Source organism: Medicago sativa, chromosome 3 (genome assembly GCF_051527215.1).
Source record: "Medicago sativa cultivar Bolivia chromosome 3, Bolivia_mono, whole genome shotgun sequence".
Lineage (NCBI taxonomy): Eukaryota > Viridiplantae > Streptophyta > Magnoliopsida > Fabales > Fabaceae > Medicago > Medicago sativa.
Window position 1 is genome coordinate 75788696 of NC_140751.1, and position 22572 is coordinate 75811267.

The 22572-nt window shown below is 32.7% G+C and overlaps 1 protein-coding gene across 2 annotated transcripts; it reads right to left on the reverse strand.

Moving 5' to 3' along the window:
- Nucleotides 1-376: 376 nt before the first annotated feature.
- On the reverse strand, nt 377-5301 carry LOC146940242 (protein STICHEL-like 2). Of its 2 annotated transcripts, XM_085753919.1 has the most exons (7): nt 4812-5301; nt 4611-4719; nt 2696-4210; nt 2386-2605; nt 2045-2239; nt 1762-1956; nt 377-1260 (listed from the first exon to the last, which is right to left on the reverse strand). In XM_085753919.1, the coding sequence occupies exons 3-7, from the start codon at nt 4196-4198 to the stop codon at nt 659-661; spliced, it is 2715 nt and encodes a 904-aa protein (XP_085610045.1). In that variant the 5' UTR covers nt 4199-4210; nt 4611-4719; nt 4812-5301; the 3' UTR covers nt 377-658. The 2 variants fall into 2 exon arrangements, with proteins under 2 accessions (XP_085610045.1, XP_085610044.1); XM_085753918.1 differs by having other exon boundaries at nt 2696-4249; nt 4611-5044.
- Between the last annotated feature and the right edge of the window lie 17271 nt (nt 5302-22572).

Sequence of the window (22572 nt, forward strand, 5' to 3'; positions counted from 1 at the left end):
GTCGAGAGCAAGGCTGAAAGTTAGGATCCAACCTCTCAAGATATCGAAGGAAGACTTTAATTTATGATAGTAACATAAATTCAAGTCAGAAAATGAGTATAAACACCAATTCAACTACCACAATTTATGCAAGGTCACTATCCTCCCTAGTAGGGGACAAGACAAATTATCTTTTTAATAATACAAGTTTTGTACCAAAAAAGAAAAACAATTATTCTTGCTCCAAGTCAGGAAGGAAGCACGTTCATCCGTATACACCAATCAGACAGGCAGTTACAATGTTGTCCATGAAATGTACTCCAAAAAAAAAATGTTGTGCATGAAATAAGTGCTATTGACCTGTGGTCCAATAATGCTTGACCTTGCAAGTAGATTAACACACTAAGATGAATCCTAGTTGCTTAATAAATTTTCAAAATTTGATATCAATCTCCATGTATTTGAATTAAACACTTGATTGCAAATTGAGTTGATTCTATTCTATAATAATAGGCTATTATAATAGGTTGTTACTAAATAATAACTGAAGCATCATCAATAATTTTAATAATGCAAACAGTAGCAGAAAGGTGCACAAAAAATCAACAACATTAGCACAGGTATATGTGTCTCAGAACATGTACAACTCCAGTAGAAAGAAAAAATAATCTTTCTATGGTTAGATGCCCTGAAAAGACAAGTTGGATGAATATGAAGAACGAAACTTCTTTTGAAACCAGAGAGATTGAGGAAAACAGTTAGACCGATTATCTGAATTGGGGATTGATGGAACTAAATGTACACCATTGTGTCCCTCTTCCTTGGAAGAATCAACTCCAGAACAAGATGCTCCCATAATCTCTTGCATAGACGTGTTCAAAAATATTTCCCGTGAGCTGAGCAAGTTCCCTTCACAACTCCTCAGACTCGATACAGGATCCGTTCTGTTATAAGAATTTTGTGGCGGAAGCTGAGATCCACAATAGGAGGAAGAACATGATGGTGTTTTATTCTTCATAATGGGATTTTCAGAGGTGTAATCAGCATAGTCTATTTCACTTTCTTGTTCATTGGATGTCTGTTGTATTCTGCGCGAACAACTGAAGATGTTGAAAGATGACCTCTTTGGTGAATTAGAAGTACAAAGAGGAACATAAATAATCCTCAACTCAATGTTACAACCCAATAAGCGCTGCAAGGAACTTGCTATCAATTTCCATGATTTCTCAGCCTTCGATACATGGTGGCGACGACCAAACTCCAACTCCACAATAGCAAGAGCTGAAAAGTATAGTATTAGTACCAACAATTCAAACTACAGAATAGATACATAAAGTTGCTAGAAAAGAAATCGGTTTAAACAATAACAAGCAAATTTCTCCAAGAGAGAAAGTTTGGCAAAACACCTAATGAGTTGTTTGTTATTGATTAAAATAAAATTGATTTTGTTATAAATAATTTGGAGATCATTCTTTAGAGATTTTTAAGGAAAAAACATACACTACAGTTGAAAAGATATGCATGTTAAAATAGTTTTTCATTAATATGGTTGAAAATACACACTATAAACGATGTTTTTCTCTCTATTCTATTAAAAATGTTTTTTGAAAGAAAAAAAAACTAATCACAAATATAACTACAACATCAAAGTGATTTTAGGAAAAGTGATTATACAATATGATGCAATAACTTCAAATTAAAAAATATGATGCAATAACTGTAAATTAAAATAAATGGAAAATGAGTAGCAGGACATAAATAACATAAAGAGGAAGAAATTACAAGATGTAGATTGATCAACTTGAAGTGAAGACAACTTTCCCTTCTTTCTGAGAAAAGCTTTGAGCTGACTAGATTGACATAGCCCGGTAGCTTTATACCATATGGCATCCAGTGTTCCTTCATGATCCTCCTGCGCCACTAGTCTAAATGATTTGTTTTCACAACTACCTGCATCAAAATGTTCCATGCTCTTCCCTGTACATGATACATTACGGAAATCACCGTCCACGTCCATTTAAGGATTAAGGGGGAAAAAAGTAATAATTTAAGGAAAAATAATAACCAAGCTCATCTCCATTGCGTGCACTTCCCAGAGACAACTTGGTACCATCTGCATCTGTGGGAGGATAATCAGCAGAGCTTAACTGTAGAAGAGCTACAGTGAACCATGTTGATTGATTTATCGAAATTCTTAACTGTTTCTCGGCTTCAGTAAATATTCTCAATGCATGGCTTAGTTTTTGAAGGTCTGCTTTCGCTATGGTAGAGAAAATAACCGGTCAGAAACAGACGTAAGATAGAAACTGAATATTAAACAACACTCATGGACTGCAGAATATTAAACAGACTGTTTATTCAGTTAAAGCTAAACAGAATATGCTAAATTATCGTTTAAGCACTTACAAGTATATCTATTAGAAAATTTACTTCTGACTTCATCACCGCCATTTTCATGATTCCCCGCAAGGATGTCCATTATGAGATTCACCAACTGTGACACAAGTTGTAAAGGATCGATCCTTGATCTCATCAGCTCACGAGCTCTTATAACAGTATTTGCTGTGTCAGGTGACAAAGCCAGATCAAGCAAATCAAGCAATTCATTGTCAGAAACAATCCCCGTCTGCATAACAACAAAGGGCAAGGTTAATCACTAGGAAAACATGAAGAAAGTTGAAGAAAAACAAGTGTGGAACTAAAGCATTATACTTACAAGCTCATAAACTAAGGAAATTTTGATCTTTTTACCAAGCAAACTCAGCTGATCAAGCATAATTTCTGCATCCCTAACAGAACCACAGGATCTTGCAGCAATAAGGTCCAAAGCAGCCTGTTCAAAATCAATACCTTCTTCTGCACAAATTTTTTCTAATTTGCAAGCAATGTCAGCATCTTGAACCTTCGGAAAGTAATACTTCTGAGCCCGGGAAACTGCACTTTGTGGAAGCTTATCCAATTCAGGAGTTATCATCACAAAAACTGCATGTTGAGAAATGTTATCTTGGTTATTTGAAAGGCACGCCCATGTCTCAGGGTTCAATAACTGGCACTCGTCAATAATGAAAACCTTATAACGAGAGGAAACAGGAGGTGTACAGGCATTCTTAACGAGGGATTTAACCTGGTCTGTATGATTGATTCTCACAGAATCCACTTCCTTTACATCTTTACTTCTTCCAGAAAAGAATAAAACACATTCTCTACACAGGCCACATGGTCTTTGCTTCTTATTAGAGAGGCAATTCAGTGCACAAGCAAATATCTTTGAGGCAGAGGTCTTGCCGGTACCACGTGGACCATGGAAGAGATAAAATGATGTTATCCTTCTACTAGAGAGTGCACCCAAAAGAGACTTAACTACCATATGTTGTCCCACCAAATCATCAAATGATAGAGGTCTGAATTTCATAGATAACATTCTAGGAGTTTCCAAATTTGGACTAATTTCACCACCATTGTGTCTCACATTTCTAAGTCGATGAAGATCCGTGTCATCAACGCAGTGCAATATCAAGGAACGGTCTTCTTTCTCAAAACAATGATTTGATTCTCTAAACCTCGGAGAATTTGACAAACAACAGTTTTTTCCACATCCATTTTCCCTACTATCTAGAACACCAAAATCTTGATTTAGAAGTGCCAACGAACCTTGGGGTGATAAAGCATCACGGACACAAAGGCACGGACTGCTCAAATTACTAGCAATATCTCCCACCACATCAGATGGTTTAACCTGATTCTTGCGTAGAAGTTTTCTAGCTGGCTTAGTGTGATCCATTCTCCTTAATTTAGTCGATCTTCCAATTTCTCGATAATATAACCCCCCTTCCTTGAAATCATTAATATCCAATCCTTTACCACCATGATTGCTACCGCAGCTTTCACTAGGTGATTTATTTCCATAAACACTCCGTCGATTGGGTCTTGAATTCAACAGTCCATGATTCAACTCCAAACTGGTAGCATCCAGCTCTCTTCCCCCTTTAAATCCTAAATTCCTTGAACTAGCAAGGTTATCATCAGAATCAAAAGCATCCGGAAACATCAGAGAAATCCCATTGCCAGAACCGTTTTCCCAGTGTAAGTTGTCAATCAAAGGGGAGTGATTGGTCACAGAATTAGTTGATGGATCCTTCAATGACCTGACTCTCCTCAATGCTACAAGAGCCTTAGAAATCGGTATATCGACAGAATGCCGCCGTCCATCCATCATCATTATATTACACTCCTATAATCAGACTCCACTAAAAACAGTTAAAACCTCAACCTAGAAGAGAAGTATAACATGAACACAACATAAATGTAAACCCAAAAAAAAAAAAAACACACAGTGCTTGTTTGAACTTGCAACACAAAAATGGTTGGAGGCATAAAACAAAACAACAAAGCATTAAAATCACATTCATTTAAACCTATAATACACATTATTCAAAAAAAACATACAAATGCAACATGGTCAAATTCAAACCAAATGCTATAAATAAAATAAAATAAAATATGCAGCTCATTGTATTTTTGAGCTTAAAAATTATAGTGATATGGAAATAAAATTGCATGAATGGTTTCATAGCTATATAAGTTAGAAATGTAACTTGTTTCTTACTGAACAAGAGTAGAAAATGCAGTACCTTAGGTCCTTAACAAAAGAGAAGAACAGAGAGAGCAATGAGCGAGTAATCCAACTGTAGCATCAAGGTTTCTTCTCTCCTATATAGAACAAACCATGTGGTAGCTATTCTGTTTCCATTGACATTTCATTCAACATTATTATAAAAAAATATTAACTTAAGGATTAAAATAAACAAAATGAATAAAAAATAGGATCATACTAGTATAGTAATGAGAGATTCCGGAGAATAAAATATTGTTTGACAAAGTTTGAAAAAAAAGGAAAAAGACACGGAAAGGTGGTAATAGAAAAGTGCAAAAATCAATTGGGAAAATGAGAAGAAATATATAAAACAGGATAGCGTAGAAAGCGGGTGTTGAAATGAATGAACAAGCGTGTGAGACTAGTGAGGAACTAGCGGGTAAGAACTGAAGAGCCAAGAGGAGTGTTGTTGAGTTTAAGTGGCAAAATAGTAAATGTTATAATAAATGCAATGGGGTGTTAGACACGCCATGGCTTGTGAATGGAGCCAAAATGAGTTAGGGGACATAATTACATAACTTTGGTTGGGGAATTTAGAGTTTTGTTTGGTTCTGAGTTTGATTTGATGATTAGTGTTGTGGCGTGAGGAAGAGTCTCTATGTGACAGGTTAGGTTGGTGGGGGTGAGTGAGAGACAAGCTTTTGTCTTGGCCAGTGAATATTTTCCCCGATTCTAGTGAAAATGACACCGATAATATAGAATTCGGTCAGAAATTAAGTAATTATTCCATCTAAAAATTAAAATTAGATTATATATTGAATAATTCGTTTTAATAAGTTCATTGACCACTTGAATCTAAAGAAGTTTTTTGTTACAAATGAAATGAGGGGGTTTTCTGTCATTTTAGTTGGGAGATGTTACGGTTAATTTAGTTGATGGGGGGCGGGGAAGAAAAGTTGTGAGTCTGTGACTATGACTGCGGTCGGCTTCTGCAGTGTGTGGGCAAATTGTCCACTTTCAAGCGCTAGCAGTACTGTTACTGTTAGCTCTCCATGTTCCACTTTCCAATGCTACTTTATGTTCTTTATCAAGACAAGATACTACTTCATCTAACCTACACTGAACATGCACTTCTTTTTAAACCAAAAAAAGTAGGGTTGCAGCTCTGCTGCAAGTAATATTAGATGGGAACAGCAGCGAAGACATAGAATTATTTTTAGGATAATTTATTAGACAGCACAAAATATATAAAGTATGGGAAATGTTAATTTGTACCCTTAAGGCACAAGATAAGGATCTTAAAATAGAATCAAATAATAAATATTGTATTGAATATATAAACTTTTAAGCTTTTAAGATTATGAATGCACAATTTCCAAGGTTAAATTTCTTTATTTAGTTTCTTATCTTGTGCCCTTATGGCACAAGTTAACAAGACCCATAAAGTAATTGTTGTATCGAGGTGAAAATTAAAACAAAAAAAAGTAAGAACGCGTTATAAGTACTAGCGAAAAGACAGACACGAAATGTTTAAAAATTATGAATGATGTTTTTTATGAATTTTTTATTTTGATTAAAATTAAAAATATAAATGTTTGTTGCTTTCAAGTTATAACAAACTGAATTAACCATGATGATCTATTTCAATGACATCAACATTATAACAAAAAAATATAATCTAAATTCTTTTTTAATGACATCAACAACAATCTTTATTATAGAAAAAGTTGTTTAAATATATAATTGGAATAATGAAAAAGTAAATATAAATATACTCATCTAGTTTGTTACACTTTTTAAGTGATAAAAAAAAAATCAAACATATAAATATTCATATCGTGCTTGTTACATTTATTTTAATATTTAAATTTATTCTTATATATTTGCTACATACTCCCTCCGTCTCATAATACAAGCAAAAAAAAAATCATTTTCTTTGTCCCAAAATATAAGCAAAAAAGACACGTTTTTATCCTATTTAATCTTGTTTTTCTAAAAAATCTCTTTTCCAAGAAAAACTTTTGTTTATTCTCATAAAATTAAATGCAAATTACATTCAATTTTCTCTCTCTTTCATTTTTACCATAACCAATTGCCAATGAAAATTGATTTTACATCTTCCTATGAAACTTTTTCCAAAGAAAACACAAAAAACTATATTCCAAATTCTTATGTTTTAGTTTTCTTAATAAGTGTGATTTTTTTTTTTTGCTTAAAATTTGGGACGGAGGGATTATGTTATTTGTATTGAAAATTGAGAGTATTCTTGAAAAGGAAAAAGTCAGCCTAAAAGTACTGAAAATGGTAGTTTTCTTTATCTATAGTATAGATGAGAGAGAGAGTTGTTCAATAAAATTATTACAAAATAATTATACAAATATTATTTCTTCAAATAAAAAAATTAGTCACATTATTTAATACTACGTCAGTCTCTATTATAAGAGAAACTTTACTTTTTAGATTTATTCAATAAATAGTGTATTTAGTCTATACCAGAGATTTTTCTTTTAGGGATAGTGTGTACTAGAGATTAAATAGTATAATTTATTGAAAGGTATAAATTTTCTTTAGAGTGTAACAGAGACTGAAGAGTCGAGAGTATTAATCCTTTTCACACTTACTTTTTTTTTTGTATTTATCTCAGCGTACTTAATTATTTTGGAAAATGCTAACGAATGTTCGGAGCATTCTTTAAAGCCTTATATAATGGATGTTTGAATTATACTTCCCTCTCTCTTATACAATGATCGCAGAGAATGGCGACGGAAAGCTATCTAAGGTAAACTATATTAAAATTGTGTCTTCACTCTTCCACAATTTGAAGTTCATATGGAGTTTGGCCAATTTATTTATTGAACATTTACCTTCAATTTATAATGGAAATAGACTTGAGCATAAATTAACGCGACTCGTTAATAATTGGACTCACTAGTAGATTTTTTAATCTTTCTACTTATATTTTTGCATAAAAAAATCTTCTACTTAAATTTATATTTCTCGTAAATAGAAAGTAAATTAATAAAAGTATGCACACAAAAAAAAGAGTAAATAAAAAAAGGGTTAAATATGTTTTTAGTCCCCATAAATATCACAACTTTTCATTTTAGTCCCTCTAAAATTTTTCTTCGACTTTTAATCCCTCTAAAATTTTCAATCACTACTTTTGGTCCCTATTTTTAATTTATTTTTTGTATTTTTTAATGAAAATGTGCAGAAATGTGTAAAATATTCTAAAAAAATTTCCTAAAAAAAATTAGAATTTTTTAACAAAACAAAAATTAATAATGAATTTTTAACCGTAAAACATATAAAAATTCATATTAAATTCATGTTTTGTTAAAAAATTCTGAATTTTTTTTGGAGTGATTCTTATAATATTTTGAATTTTTCTGGAAAATTTTATTAAATAATATGAATTCTACATATGAGTTTACTTTAAAAGATGGACCAAAAGTGAAAATTGAAAATTTTATAGGGACAAAAAGTTGAAGGAAAATTTTAGAGGGACTAAAACTAAAAATTGACATATTTATAGGGACCAAAAACATATTTAACCCATAAAAAAAAGTAGATACATATCCGAGATGCATACTCTCATAGTTTAACTCATTTTTCTCTTTCCATTTTATTGAAATAAGTGATTTTCACATCTATTTTGTTTTTCTTCTGTGATTTCGTCGTCTTAATGCGACGTTGTTTTATTCGTCGTCTTTGGGCAACTTTGTTGGTCTTTCTTATTTCGTTCAGATATTTGTTCAGTTTAGATTGTCAGATCAACTTCAATTCAGTGCAGATTCAATCAATGATTTTGGCGTCATCAACGTTGCGGATCCGGATACATGGATATTCCGAAGACTTGAATATAGTCATGTGTAGGCTTTTGTACTTTACCATTTTTTACTATTAACATAAATGATGTAAGTTTGTTCGTAAATCATTATTTTTGTTTTTAACGAATTTGCATTGTATTGATGTACTTTACCAATTTAAGTGAATAAATTTATTTTTTAGCAGAAAAAAAAAAAAAAAAAAACTAGTGTCATACAAGAAGGAGAGAAGGTTCAAGCTTTCAAGGTGGGTCTCACTTTCCGTCCGATGACAAGGGAAAGGAGATGTTATATGGGAAAACGACAAAAATGCCCTTGTTTTTAATACATGTCACGTGCAGTTTTTTTATTGGATCTTGGTTACCAATTTTCTTTCCTTGTGTATTTCAAATTTAAAAATTATTTATTTAAAAAGTTAAATATTACAAATTTTAATATTATTAAAAGTTTTTGAAAAGTATCGCCTAGGCATTGGTTGGCATTTTTTTTATTTGACAATTGAATCACTTTTTTTCTTTAAAAGAAAACTTAGGGTCTGTTTGGTTGCAAAAAGAAAGTGTAAGGAAAAATAGTGAAAAGAAAGATTGTATAAAGAAAGAAAGGGAGTGGAAAGTGAGAGGATTGTTTTAGTTGTTTGGTTTAAGAGAAAGTGGATTAGAAAGTTTGAGGAAAGAATGATCTATTTTAAGTAATTGACATAAACACCCATTTGTTCAAAAAAGGAAAGAATAGTAACATAAATAAAAAAAACAATAATGGTACGGGTGTTTTGGACTTTTTAAGTAAAATGGTGAGTTTCCTCAACCTTTATGCACGTTTTGGTGTGGAAGGATTTTTTGTGTGGGGCCCACCAGATTCTTTCTTTCCATCCCTTTTTAGAGTGTTTCCAAACAATGGAAAGTGTTTCTTTCCTCAACCTTTCTTTCCTTTGAACCAAACATACCCTTAATGTATACTCCCTCCGTCCCGGAATAACTGACCCATTTTCTAAAAAAAAGTGTCCCAAAATAACTGACCCATTTCAATTTTCAATACAACTTTCATCATTCCCAATACAATATAACACTAAATAATACTACTTTTATCATTCCCAATACAATATATTCCACTTTACCCTTTATTTATACTCCCTCTGGTCTCAAATATAAGAAAAAATTCTTTTTTTAGATTCATTGAATAATTAATGTATCTGCTTTACAATGTAGACCAGATACGTTAACTACTCAATGAACCTAAAAAAGGAATATTTTCTTATATTTGAGACCGGAGGGAGTACATTTTTCTTAATATGTGTGAAAAACAAAATTGTGTCAATTAAATTGGGACGGAGGTAGTATATTTTTAAAATGATGCGACAACAAATGACAAATCATTATATGTGTATGTACAAACTTATTTCATTAACAATGTATATAAATTAAACTGTAAAAAATCTATGCCGACGGTAACTCTTTTCATATAATGATTGATATGACACTAACTGAGTTTTTTTAGAGACTGATATGACAATAAGTAAATGGGTCTTGTTAACCAGTGCCCCCGGGACACTGGTTAAGGAAGCAAATATAGTAATATTTGTTTTGAAAGCTGTGTAATCAATACATTAAAAGATTAAAAAGTGTCTTTTTTGACTTTCACTTTCTTCTTTTAGTTTCCTTAACGAGTGCCCCGGGGGCACTCGTTAACATTTTCCTAATTAATATATTGAATGACTGATATGATAATATTAACAAAACAAATTAACGCAATGACTATTTTGACTAACATAATGCACAATCAAAGACTATTTTAAAAATTTAAGAAATTGAATGACTATCATAGCTACATGTTACGCATTTAAGATTCAAAAAGACTATTTATCTGACTTAATATCAATTAAGTCATTAACATGTTTTCAGAAGCACTAATATAAGAAAGATTTAACATAGTTATAGATCTTTTTAAAATATTCATAACCTCAAAGACTTATTTGAGAGTGTTTTGTAAAGTTAGAGATTAATTTCGTAGTTTACTTGAAATATTTTGTTATAGCTTAACTTAGTTGATATGGACAATGCATGTCTGGGGTTCGAACCCTGAACACCACAAAAAAAAAATGCTTATATTCAAAACAAATACAATGTAAAATTACACATGCAAGTCTTTAAGTTTGACTTATTTTTAAGAAACAACTAAACTATTCCACCAAATTGGCATTACGAATAATCGAATTTAAGATCTTACAAGAAATACACTTTAAAGTCGAAGTCAACCCTATCATACCAACCCAAATGAGTTTTTAAGTTTGACTCTTAATTTAGATTCATGGTTCTAATTATATTTTTTCTTCCCAAATTAATCATTTATATCACATTTTGTTTGTACCATTGACCTTTAAATCATGTTCCCCAAATTAACCATTGATCACAAACACTATAATCAATAGTAATGTATTAATGTCGTAGCTCGCGGCTGCTAACCTGCAAGGGCAGACCTACACTACATATTGGAAAAAATAAATCCATAGACAATAGTACTATTAGAGGTTAGAACAGTTACATCATATATCAGTATCATTTATCAGTACTAACTTTCTGGAAATGAGACATGGCTTTGGACTATGGTAGGTAAGGTAAGAGAATTAAATATTTAATGGGATTATTAGGAAGGATAGGTTAGGCCACGGTCCTACTTGGATATGCAGTGGTTGTACCATTGAATGAATGTTATATTTTGCATAATCCACTCTCCTTTCTTCTTCTAATCTTTTCATGCTATCTTCGTGTACTTCATCATACCTAAGCAAGGAAAGCAATGAATTAATACGCTGCATTTGGGTGGCGTTTCACATGGTACCAGGGAATCCTTTCCCACCATGGGAAAGTTTTTTTTAACCATGAGATTGGAAGGGAACACTGATCTTACTATAGGCTGTACACACTATAATTTTTCTTGTCATTGTCTTCATCATCAACTCTCTCCCTCATCTCCACCTCTCTCCCTCATCTCCACCAACCCACCACCAGCAACACTACAGCACCGTTAAAACCACCGTACAGCCATCCGTCCACCATCCCCACCAACGGTTTCTCTCCCCCTTACCATGTGGGGTGGCACTCCATTTCTCAGGATCTGTTCCTCAACCGTGTTCACTTCATCTTCAACCTCTCAACCATAACAACCCAATAAAAACATACTTCTTAAACAAAAATCAAATCAAAAATCTTGGTGTTCATGCATTCTTTCAGTATCTTAAAGAATAACTCATGGGTTTACCCAAATTTAATATTTTTGCTTCCTCCATAAATCATAATAAAATCAAAGGAAAAATAACATTCAATTCCAACAACCCCTCTTTTGACTGTATTTGAATGAATGACCATTGTTGCCATGGTAGAAATGATTTATGGCAGTCAACTGTGCGGCACTCCGTTGGCTGAATATTTGCACAAATTCCCTACAATTTCGCAAAGCTTCCTTGTACAGAGTAAACCCAATCTGCAAATTCTCTTCCTCAGACCAAAATATACATTTTTAACCAAGAAAAAAAGGGCTCAGAAGAAGGTTGTCGCCGCCTCAAAGAGATGTGGGAAGGTAGTTGTTGCTGCCACTTCATCGAAATCCGCGTCGGAGAAGGCGGTTGATAAGGTTGCTAATGGAATTGGGGATATTCAGATATCTGATTGGGGATATTACAGGTTGTTTGATGTTGGTGGTGGTGGGAGGATGGCAGTGGTGGAGGGGAGGAAGGAGAGAGAATGGTGGTGGAAGGTTGAAGACAATGAGAAGTAAGATATAGTGTGGGCAGCTTATTGTAAGATCAATGTTCCCTTTCAATCTAACAGTTAAAAAAAACTTTCCCATTGTGGGAAGAGATTCAACCTTCCCATGTGATCCTTCACCCTGCATTTGTTGCAACTTGATAGAAGAAATTGGTTTCCCATTTATTTTGACACTAATTTAGCCAAACATCGCAGTATACGGCTCTTCATTTTAGGAAACTATGGTTGCCAACAAAAATGTGATTTTATTAAACGAAATACAGTTATGAGTAAGACAAGAATTTTGTGTGGTCACCTTGCCAGCAGAGATTTTTCCAATTTCCATGACTATTCATTCAACTAATTCACTATCTGACATTTTAATTCCAAAACAAGTAGCATAGTTTAATTTGCTACCAATCTATACACGTGATGCAAGAACATTTCATTTTCAACGAAATTAATAGAGCTATTTGTTGTGGGCCTGTGGCCCTGTGTTGTTCCAGAAAAGAAAAGAAAAGAAAAACAAAAGTTATATTTCTTGTTGCGGCTGCCTTTGTTTACTTTGGTTTGCATTTCTTCTTTGAGTTTAATTTGGGTTGTTGCATGCTATTACTAGTGTATATCAACCCTGCTTTCTTGTTCATGAACCCTGATGATACTTTTAAACATTACTTGTGCTCTATGTCTTGGCGGGTGTATTCTCTCAATTGGGAAAAAAAATTGAGGGAATAATGTGGAAAAAAATTGATAGATTCGTCGGAGATATTGAAGATTACAATTTGGAGCATCTTCACAGTGGACCTACGTTGAATGACATTGTTGATGTAGAATATATAGAAACGATTACAAGAAGATTGGATCAAGCTCAGCAACGATGGTGCATGCAAGGAGAGGGGTCACATTTTCAGTTGTGGCGGTCTTATTCGTGATTCAGATGGTAAATGGATTAAAGGTTACACTAAGAAGATTGGAGCTTATGATGCCTTACATGAGATGTGGGAGTTGTATTTGCGTATAGGAGAAATACTATTGACAAACTCTCTAACACACTCTATTAAACACGCTCTCTATCATTGGTCGACATCATCATTATTTTAGAACAATTTACAGGGTAACTGGTTCAGCAGATTTAGAAAACACACATTCTTTTATACAAAATAAATAAATAACTTCTAACAGGTTCTTTGAATTTCTCTCTCTGCAACTTTCTGCCCTCTCTGACTTTGTTTTTATCCTTGATTTCTTCCTTTGTCTCAAGCGTTTTCCCCGTAGATGGTGCTTGTACCAAAATGATATATAGTACTACATCCGTCCTTAAATATAGGACCATTTTGCCAAAACCACGGAAATTAAGAAAGTCGGTATTATTATTAAATTTGTATATAATTATTCATGTGAACTTAGTTCAGTTAGTAACTGTTGTTTTTACAATTTTATTCTTAAGATAGAGAGTTAGTTTATTTTTTTTGAGAGAATAGAGAGTTAGTTTATGTTTTCAGCATAATGTTTATTGTCGATTGAAGGAAAATATGCAAAATAAATAAGGGTATGTTGATAAAGAAATAATTAATGTAATTAAAAATACCAAAAAAGGTCTTATAAAAAGGGGAAAAAATTCTCAAAAGAATCTTATAATTAGGGTCAAAGGTAATAATAGCCAATTTTTGTTTGGTGGATGTCAATGGGGTCAAAAACTCAAATCATTATCCCTTTGAAATAAGGGTTTTGCTAACAAATGATGTAACGCCCTCCTTTTTATTTAATTATTTTAATTAGTTTTAGAATATATTTATATATTTATATGATGTATATGAGGGATATATGATTTGTTGAGATTAGATGTCTTTTTATAATTTGGTTAATATATTTTGTTGAGTGATATTTTGTTATGTTATATGTTGGTATTTACTAGCATAATATATTTGTTAATTGTTATAGATATATATTTGTTATTTGGTGTATTATTATATATTTAGTAGAGAAATATTATTTATTAGAATATGAAGATTATTAGTGTGAGTGGATTTGGGGGTTAGAATAGAAAGAAGAGTAAGTTGTTGGGCCTAAATAGATTTGGGAAGAATAGTTTAGTATTATAAATAGAGAAGCTTAGGTTAGAAAGAGTTTACCCTAAAACCGCTTTTTTGGAAAAGAGAAGAACAAGAAAGAAGAGAAGAGAAGAGAAAAATCAAGAGAAGAGGAGAATACCTTAGGAAAGAAGAACGCTGCTGCTGATTCAGGAATTAATCTAAGGTGAGGGTGAGACTATCTTGCTTTAATATTAAGTTGTAAATCATTAGATTACATCTAACAAAGTTGGGGAGAGTTTGTGAGATTGAGAGGATTAGGGTTTGAGTGAAGAATTGAGGATTAATGGATGAAAATTGTTAGATTGATGTAGAAACTGTGAACAGTCCTTAGATAATCCGTAGAATGGTTATTGGAATAGTTTTGAGGTTTAAAACATACGATTAGATGAGAAGTCGGTGGGTTTAAGAATTAGGGTTTATGAGCGATTTTGATGGTTAGATGATGAAGAACCGTAGAATTGATGAGAGAATCATGAACAAACCTTAGATATCCTATAGGAATGTTATTAGAAGTAGTTTGATGGTTAGAAACATGAGAATGGATGAAAAGTTGAGATTCTGAGAAAAAGTGATTTTAAGTGTTTTTTTAAGAAATAAGTGATTCTAGGATAAGCTGTTTTGGAGATTTAAAAATATGATTTTTCAGTAAAATATGATAGGATTTGTCGAATAGAACGCGTAGGCGAAAACGGAATCGGATTCGGAGTAACGGTTAGGTTTTTACGGACGAAACGGTGAAACCGAAAAAAATGGGAATGCACAGAGCTGCGTCGCAGGTGGGCTACTGCCTTCCCACGCCTGGGCGCAGTTTTCCACGCCTGTGCGCAGCAAGGCAGCCCCTCATGGGTGACTGCTTGTTGTGTTTTCGTTGCGTGCTGTCAGAACTTCGATTGTTGCGTTCTTGTGTCTTTTTCACCCCTTTCCGTGTTGAATTAGCTTTCGGTGTAAACATAAAAGTTGTAGATATTTGAGTTAGCTTTCTAATGGTTTTAGTTTGACATGAAAATGATTCATAGTTTTTGAGTTATGATGAAAATAGTCCAAGTGGGTCTTTAGAAAACTTTAAGAAAACTTAGCATAACTAATCCCAAGTTAGACTAAAAAACTTATGGTTGGTTTTCCCAACTTTAGCTTAAGTATTAGGGATTTAGTTGAGGTGTTTTATGAGTATTTGGCTTATGTCTTATTGATCAAACTTGAATTGCTCTTGAAGAATGTTTTGAACTCTGATATGAATGTAATTGATTAATTTATATGTTGTTAATGTTGTTGATATGTTGGAATATATTATGTGAGTATTGTATGATGCATAATATTATGATGTTATGCCATTCAAGTTGTTGTACGAAAGTTATGTTGTTGCATTTAGCGTTGTGTCGTTGCATAGTCAGTGATGGGGGCTTAATGCCCGACAGATTCTTTATGACCTTAGCGATGGGAGCTTAATGCCCGACAGGTTCTTTATGACCTTAGCGATGGGGGCTTAATGCCCGACAGGTCCAAATATGACCTTAGCGAAGGGGGCTTAATGCCCTGGTGGTACCACATGCATATTGAAGTTGTCTAAGTTGTTGTTGAAGTTGACTAAGTTGTTGTTGAAGATGTTGTTGCATTGTAGAGTCGTCATAACTTATAGTTGATGATGATTTAATGATGATGTTTGTTTAAGAAGTTGATTACGAACTTAATTATGAAGTTGTTTTCGATAAATGATATGCTTTGATAATGATACTTATGTGAAATACATGATGATGCTTATGATTATATTTGGTGTTAGATGTTGATGCTTATGATCATTATATGTGTTGATGTTTGTGATTAATATATGTGTTGATGTTTGTAATTAATATTTGATGATGTATGCTGATGTTTATGAATTAGTAATTGATGTTATATGATGAAGCTTACGTCTATAATTAAGATGATATAAGATGAAGTGTATAACTAATGTAGGAGATTAATGATGCTAGTTAATGGAGTATAAGATATGTTAAATGATTTTGAAGAATAAATTGTTATTTATTCAGTTTATGAATTTTTAAGAAGTGTACCATTCCGTTTAAAGTTGAAAAACTCTGATTTATTTATGAAATTTTTACGTTGGGAAAACGGGGTGTTACAATTGGTATCAGAGCAGGTCGGTCCGTCCGGCCAAGTAGATGAGTCGTTGTGTCGTGTCGTCATGTTTTCTAGTTAGTAGTTATGTTTTCTATGTGATCATGTTTAACTGACTAACTTGATGTGGTTTTTGTGTTTTGTTTGAAGAAGTAATGACTAAATTTATTTTCTATTGTGCTTGAATTTCGAGGACGAAATTCTTTTAAGTTGGGGAGAGTTGTAACGCCCTCCTTTTTATTTAATTATTTTAATTAGTTTTAGAATATATTTATATATTTATATGATGTATATGAGGGATATATGATTTGTTGAGATTAGATGTCTTTTTATAATTTGGTTAATATATTTTGTTGAGTGATATTTTGTTATGTTATATGTTGGTATTTACTAGCATAATATATTTGTTAATTGTTATAGATATATATTTGTTATTTGGTGTATTATTATATATTTAGTAGAGAAATATTATTTATTAGAATATGAGGATTATTAGTGTGAGTGGATTTGGGGGTTAGAATAGAAAGAAGAGTAAGTTGTTGGGCCTAAATAGATTTGGGAAGAATAGTTTAGTATTATAAATAGAGAAGCTTAGGTTAGAAAGAGTTTACCCTAAAACCGCTTTTTTGGAAAAGAGAAGAACAAGAAAGAAGAGAAGAGAAGAGAAAAATCAAGAGAAGAGGAGGATACCTTAGGAAAGAATAACGCTGCTGCTGATTCAGGAATTAATCTAAGGTGAGGGTGAGACTATCTTGCTTTAATATTAAGTTGTAAATCATTAGATTACATCTAACAAAGTTGGGGAGAGTTTGTGAGATTGAGAGGATTAGGGTTTGAGTGAAGAATTGAGGATTAATGGATGAAAATTGTTAGATTGATGTAGAAACTGTGAACAGTCCTTAGATAATCCGTAGAATGGTTATTGGAATAGTTTTGAGGTTTAAAACATATGATTAGATGAGAAGTCGGTGAGTTTAAGAATTAGGGTTTATGAGCGATTTTGATGGTTAGATGATGAAGAACCGTAGAATTGATGAGAGAATCATGAACAAACCTTAGATATCCTATAGGAATGTTATTAGAAGTAGTTTGATGGTTAGAAACATGAGAATGGATGAAAAGTTGAGATTCTGAGAAAAAGTGATTTTAAGTGTTTTTTTAAGAAATAAGTGATTCTAGGATAAGCTGTTTTGGAGATTTAAAAATATGATTTTTCAGTAAAATATGATAGGATTTGTCGAATAGAACGCGTAGGCGAAAACGGAATCGGATTCGGAGTAACGGTTAGGTTTTTACGGACGAAACGGTGAAACCGAAAAAAATGGGAATGCACAGAGCTGCGTCGCAGGTGGGCTACTGCCTTCCCACGCCTGGGCGCAGTTTTCCACGCCTGTGCGCAGCAAGGCAGCCCCTCATGGGTGACTGCTTGTTGTGTTTTCGTTGCGTGCTGTCAGAACTTCGATTGTTGCGTTCTTGTGTCTTTTTCACCCCTTTCCGTGTTGAATTAGCTTTCGGTGTAAACATAAAAGTTGTAGATATTTGAGTTAGCTTTCTATTGGTTTTTGTTTGACATGAAAATGATTCATAGTTTTTGAGTTATGATGAGAATAGTCCAAGTGGGTCTTTAGAAAACTTTAAGAAAACTTAACATAACTAATCCCAAGTTAGACTAAAAAACTTATGGTTGGTTTTCCCAACTTTAGCTTAAGTATTAGGGATTTAGTTGAGGTGTTTTATGAGAATTTGGCTTATGTCTTATTGATCAAACTTGAATTGCTCTTGAAGAATGTTTTGAACTCTGATATGAATGTAATTGATTAATTTATATGTTGTTAATGTTGTTGATATGTTGGAATATATTATGTGAGTATTGTATGATGCATAATATTATGATGTTATGCCATTCAAGTTGTTGTACGAAAGTTATGTTGTTGCATTTAGCGTTGTGTCGTTGCATAGTCAGTGATGGGGGCTTAATGCCCGACAGATTCTTTATGGCCTTAGCGATGGGGGCTTAATGCCCGACAGGTCCAAATATGACCTTAGCGAAGGGGGCTTAATGCCCTGGTGGTACCACATGCATATTGAAGTTGTCTAAGTTGTTGTTGAAGTTGACTAAGTTGTTGTTGAAGATGTTGTTGCATTGTAGAGTCGTCATAACTTATAGTTGATGATGATTTAATGATGATGTTTGTTTAAGAAGTTGATTACGAACTTAATTATGAAGTTGTTTTCGATAAATGATATGCTTTGATAATGATACTTATGTGAAATACATGATGATGCTTATGATTATATTTGGTGTTAGATGTTGATGCTTATGATCATTATATGTGTTGATGTTTGTGATTAATATATGTGTTGATGTTTGTAATTAATATTTGATGATGTATGCTGATGTTTATGAATTAGTAATTGATGTTATATGATGATGCTTACGTCTATAATTAAGATGATATAAGATGAAGTGTATAACTAATGTAGGAGATTAATGATGCTAGTTAATGGAGTATAAGATATGTTAAATGATTTTGAAGAATAAATTGTTATTTATTCAGTTTATGAATTTTTAAGAAGTGTACCATTCCGTTTAAAGTTGAAAAACTCTGATTTATTTATGAAATTTTTACGTTGGGAAAACGGGGTGTTACAATTGGTATCAGAGCATGTCGGTCCGTCCGGCCAAGTAGATGAGTCGTTGTGTCGTGTCGTCATGTTTTCTAGTTAGTAGTTATGTTTTCTATGTGATCATGTTTAACTGACTAACTTGATGTGGTTTTTGTGTTTTGTTTGAAGAAGTAATGACTAAATTTATTTTCTATTGTGCTTGAATTTCGAGGACGAAATTCTTTTAAGTTGGGGAGAGTTGTAACGCCCTCCTTTTTATTTAATTATTTTAATTAGTTTTAGAATATATTTATATATTTATATGATGTATATGAGGGATATATGATTTGTTGAGATTAGATGTCTTTTTATAATTTGGTTAATATATTTTGTTGAGTGATATTTTGTTATGTTATATGTTGGTATTTACTAGCATAATATATTTGTTAATTGTTATAGATATATATTTGTTATTTGGTGTATTATTATATATTTAGTAGAGAAATATTAATTATTAGAATATGAGGATTATTAGTGTGAGTGGATTTGGGGGTTAGAATAGAAAGAAGAGTAAGTTGTTGGGCCTAAATAGATTTGGGAAGAATAGTTTAGTATTATAAATAGAGAAGCTTAGGTTAGAAAGAGTTTACCCTAAAACCGCTTTTTTGGAAAAGAGAAGAACAAGAAAGAAGAGAAGAGAAGAGAAAAATCAAGAGAAGAGGAGAATACCTTAGGAAAGAAGAACGCTGCTGCTGATTCAGGAATTAATCTAAGGTGAGGGTGAGACTATCTTGCTTTAATATTAAGTTGTAAATCATTAGATTACATCTAACAAAGTTGGGGAGAGTTTGTGAGATTGAGAGGATTAGGGTTTGAGTGAAGAATTGAGGATTAATGGATGAAAATTGTTAGATTGATGTAGAAACTGTGAACAGTCCTTAGATAATCCGTAGAATGGTTATTGGAATAGTTTTGAGGTTTAAAACATATGATTAGATGAGAAGTCGGTGAGTTTAAGAATTAGGGTTTATGAGCGATTTTGATGGTTAGATGATGAAGAACCGTAGAATTGATGAGAGAATCATGAACAAACCTTAGATATCCTATAGGAATGTTATTAGAAGTAGTTTGATGGTTAGAAACATGAGAATGGATGAAAAGTTGAGATTCTGAGAAAAAGTGATTTTAAGTGTTTTTTTAAGAAATAAGTGATTCTAGGATAAGCTGTTTTGGAGATTTAAAAATATGATTTTTCAGTAAAATATGATAGGATTTGTCGAATAGAACGCGTAGGCGAAAACGGAATCGGATTCGGAGTAACGGTTAGGTTTTTACGGACGAAACGGTGAAACCGAAAAAAATGGGAATGCACAGAGCTGCGTCGCAGGTGGGCTACTGCCTTCCCATGCCTGGGCGCAGTTTTCCACGCCTGTGCGCAGCAAGGCAGCCCCTCATGGGTGACTGCTTGTTGTGTTTTCGTTGCGTGCTGTCAGAACTTCGATTGTTGCGTTCTTGTGTCTTTTTCACCCCTTTCTGTGTTGAATTAGCTTTCGGTGTAAACATAAAAGTTGTAGATATTTGAGTTAGCTTTCTAATGGTTTTGGTTTGACATGAAAATGATTCATAGTTTTTGAGTTATGATGAAAATAGTCCAAGTGGGTCTTTAGAAAACTTTAAGAAAACTTAGCATAACTAATCCCAAGTTAGACTAAAAAACTTATGGTTGGTTTTCCCAACTTTAGCTTAAGTATTAGGGATTTAGTTGAGGTGTTTTATGAGTATTTGGCTTATGTCTTATTGATCAAACTTGAATTGCTCTTGAAGAATGTTTTGAACTCTGATATGAATGTAATTGATTAATTTATATGTTGTTAATGTTGTTGATATGTTGGAATATATTATGTGAGTATTGTATGATGCATAATATTATGATGTTATGCCATTCAAGTTGTTGTACGAAAGTTATGTTGTTGCATTTAGCGTTGTGTCGTTGCATAGTCAGTGATGGGGGCTTAATGTCCGACAGATTCTTTATGACCTTAGCGATAGGGGCTTAATGCCCGACAGGTTCTTTATGATCTTAGCGATGGGGGCTTAATGCCCGACAGGTCCAAATATGACCTTAGCGAAGGGGGCTTAATGCCCTGGTGGTACCACATGCATATTGAAGTTGTCTAAGTTGTTGTTGAAGTTGACTAAGTTGTTGTTGAAGATGTTGTTGCATTGTAGAGTCGTCATAACTTATAGTTGATGATGATTTAATGATGATGTTTGTTTAAGAAGTTGATTACGAACTTAATTATGAAGTTGTTTTCGATAAATGATATGCTTTGATAATGATACTTATGTGAAATACATGATGATGCTTATGATTATATTTGGTGTTAGATGTCGATGCTTATGATCATTATATGTGTTGATGTTTGTGATTAATATATGTGTTGATGTTTGTAATTAATATTTGATGATGTATGCTGATGTTTATGAATTAGTAATTGATGTTATATGATGATGCTTACGTCTATAATTAAGATGATATAAGATGAAGTGTATAACTAATGTAGGAGATTAATGATGCTAGTTAATGGAGTATAAGATATGTTAAATGATTTTGAAGAATAAATTGTTATTTATTCAGTTTATGAATTTTTAAGAAGTGTACCATTCCGTTTAAAGTTGAAAAACTCTGATTTATTTATGAAATTTTTACGTTGGGAAAACGGGGTGTTACAATTGGTATCAGAGCAGGTCGGTCCGTCCGGCCAAGTAGATGAGTCGTTGTGTCGTGTCGTCATGTTTTCTAGTTAGTAGTTATGTTTTCTATGTGATCATGTTTAACTGACTAACTTGATGTGGTTTTTGTGTTTTGTTTGAAGAAGTAATGACTAAATTTATTTTCTATTGTGCTTGAATTTCGAGGACGAAATTCTTTTAAGTTGGGGAGAGTTGTAACGCCCTCCTTTTTATTTAATTATTTTAATTAGTTTTAGAATATATTTATATATTTATATGATGTATATGAGGGATATATGATTTGTTGAGATTAGATGTCTTTTTATAATTTAGTTAATATATTTTGTTGAGTGATATTTTGTTATGTTATATGTTGGTATTTACTAGCATAATATATTTGTTAATTGTTATAGGTATATATTTGTTATTCGGTGTATTATTATATATTTAGTAGAGAAATATTATTTATTAGAATATGAGGATTATTAGTGTGAGTGGAATTGGGGGTTAGAATAGAAAGAAGAGTAAGTTGTTGGGCCTAAATAGATTTAGGAAGAATATTTTAGTATTATAAATAGAGAAGCGTAGGTTAGAAAGAGTTTACCCTAAAACCGCTTTTTTGGAAAAGAGGAGAACAAGAAAGAAGAGAAGAGAAGAGAAAAGTCAAGAGAAGAGGAGAATACCTTAGGAAAGAAGAACGCTGCTGCTGATTCAGGAATTAATCTAAGGTGAGGGTGAGACTATCTTGCTTTAATATTAAGTTGTAAATCATTAGATTACATCTAACAAAGTTGGGGAGAGTTTGTGAGATTAAGAGGATTAGGGTTTGAGTGAAGAATTGAGGATTAATGGATGAAAATTGTTAGATTGATGTAGAAACTGTG

Coding starts and splice junctions, on each gene's coding strand:
- LOC146940242 (XM_085753919.1), bottom strand. CDS start 4,198: ATGATGATGGATGGACGGCGGCATTCTGTCGATATACCGATTTCTAAG. Junction 2,240..2,385: donor ATTTTCTAATAGATATACTT/GTAAGTGCTTAA, acceptor TCTCTACCATAG/CGAAAGCAGACCTTCAAAAA. Junction 1,261..1,761: donor AGTTGATCAATCTACATCTT/GTAATTTCTTCC, acceptor TATACTTTTCAG/CTCTTGCTATTGTGGAGTTG.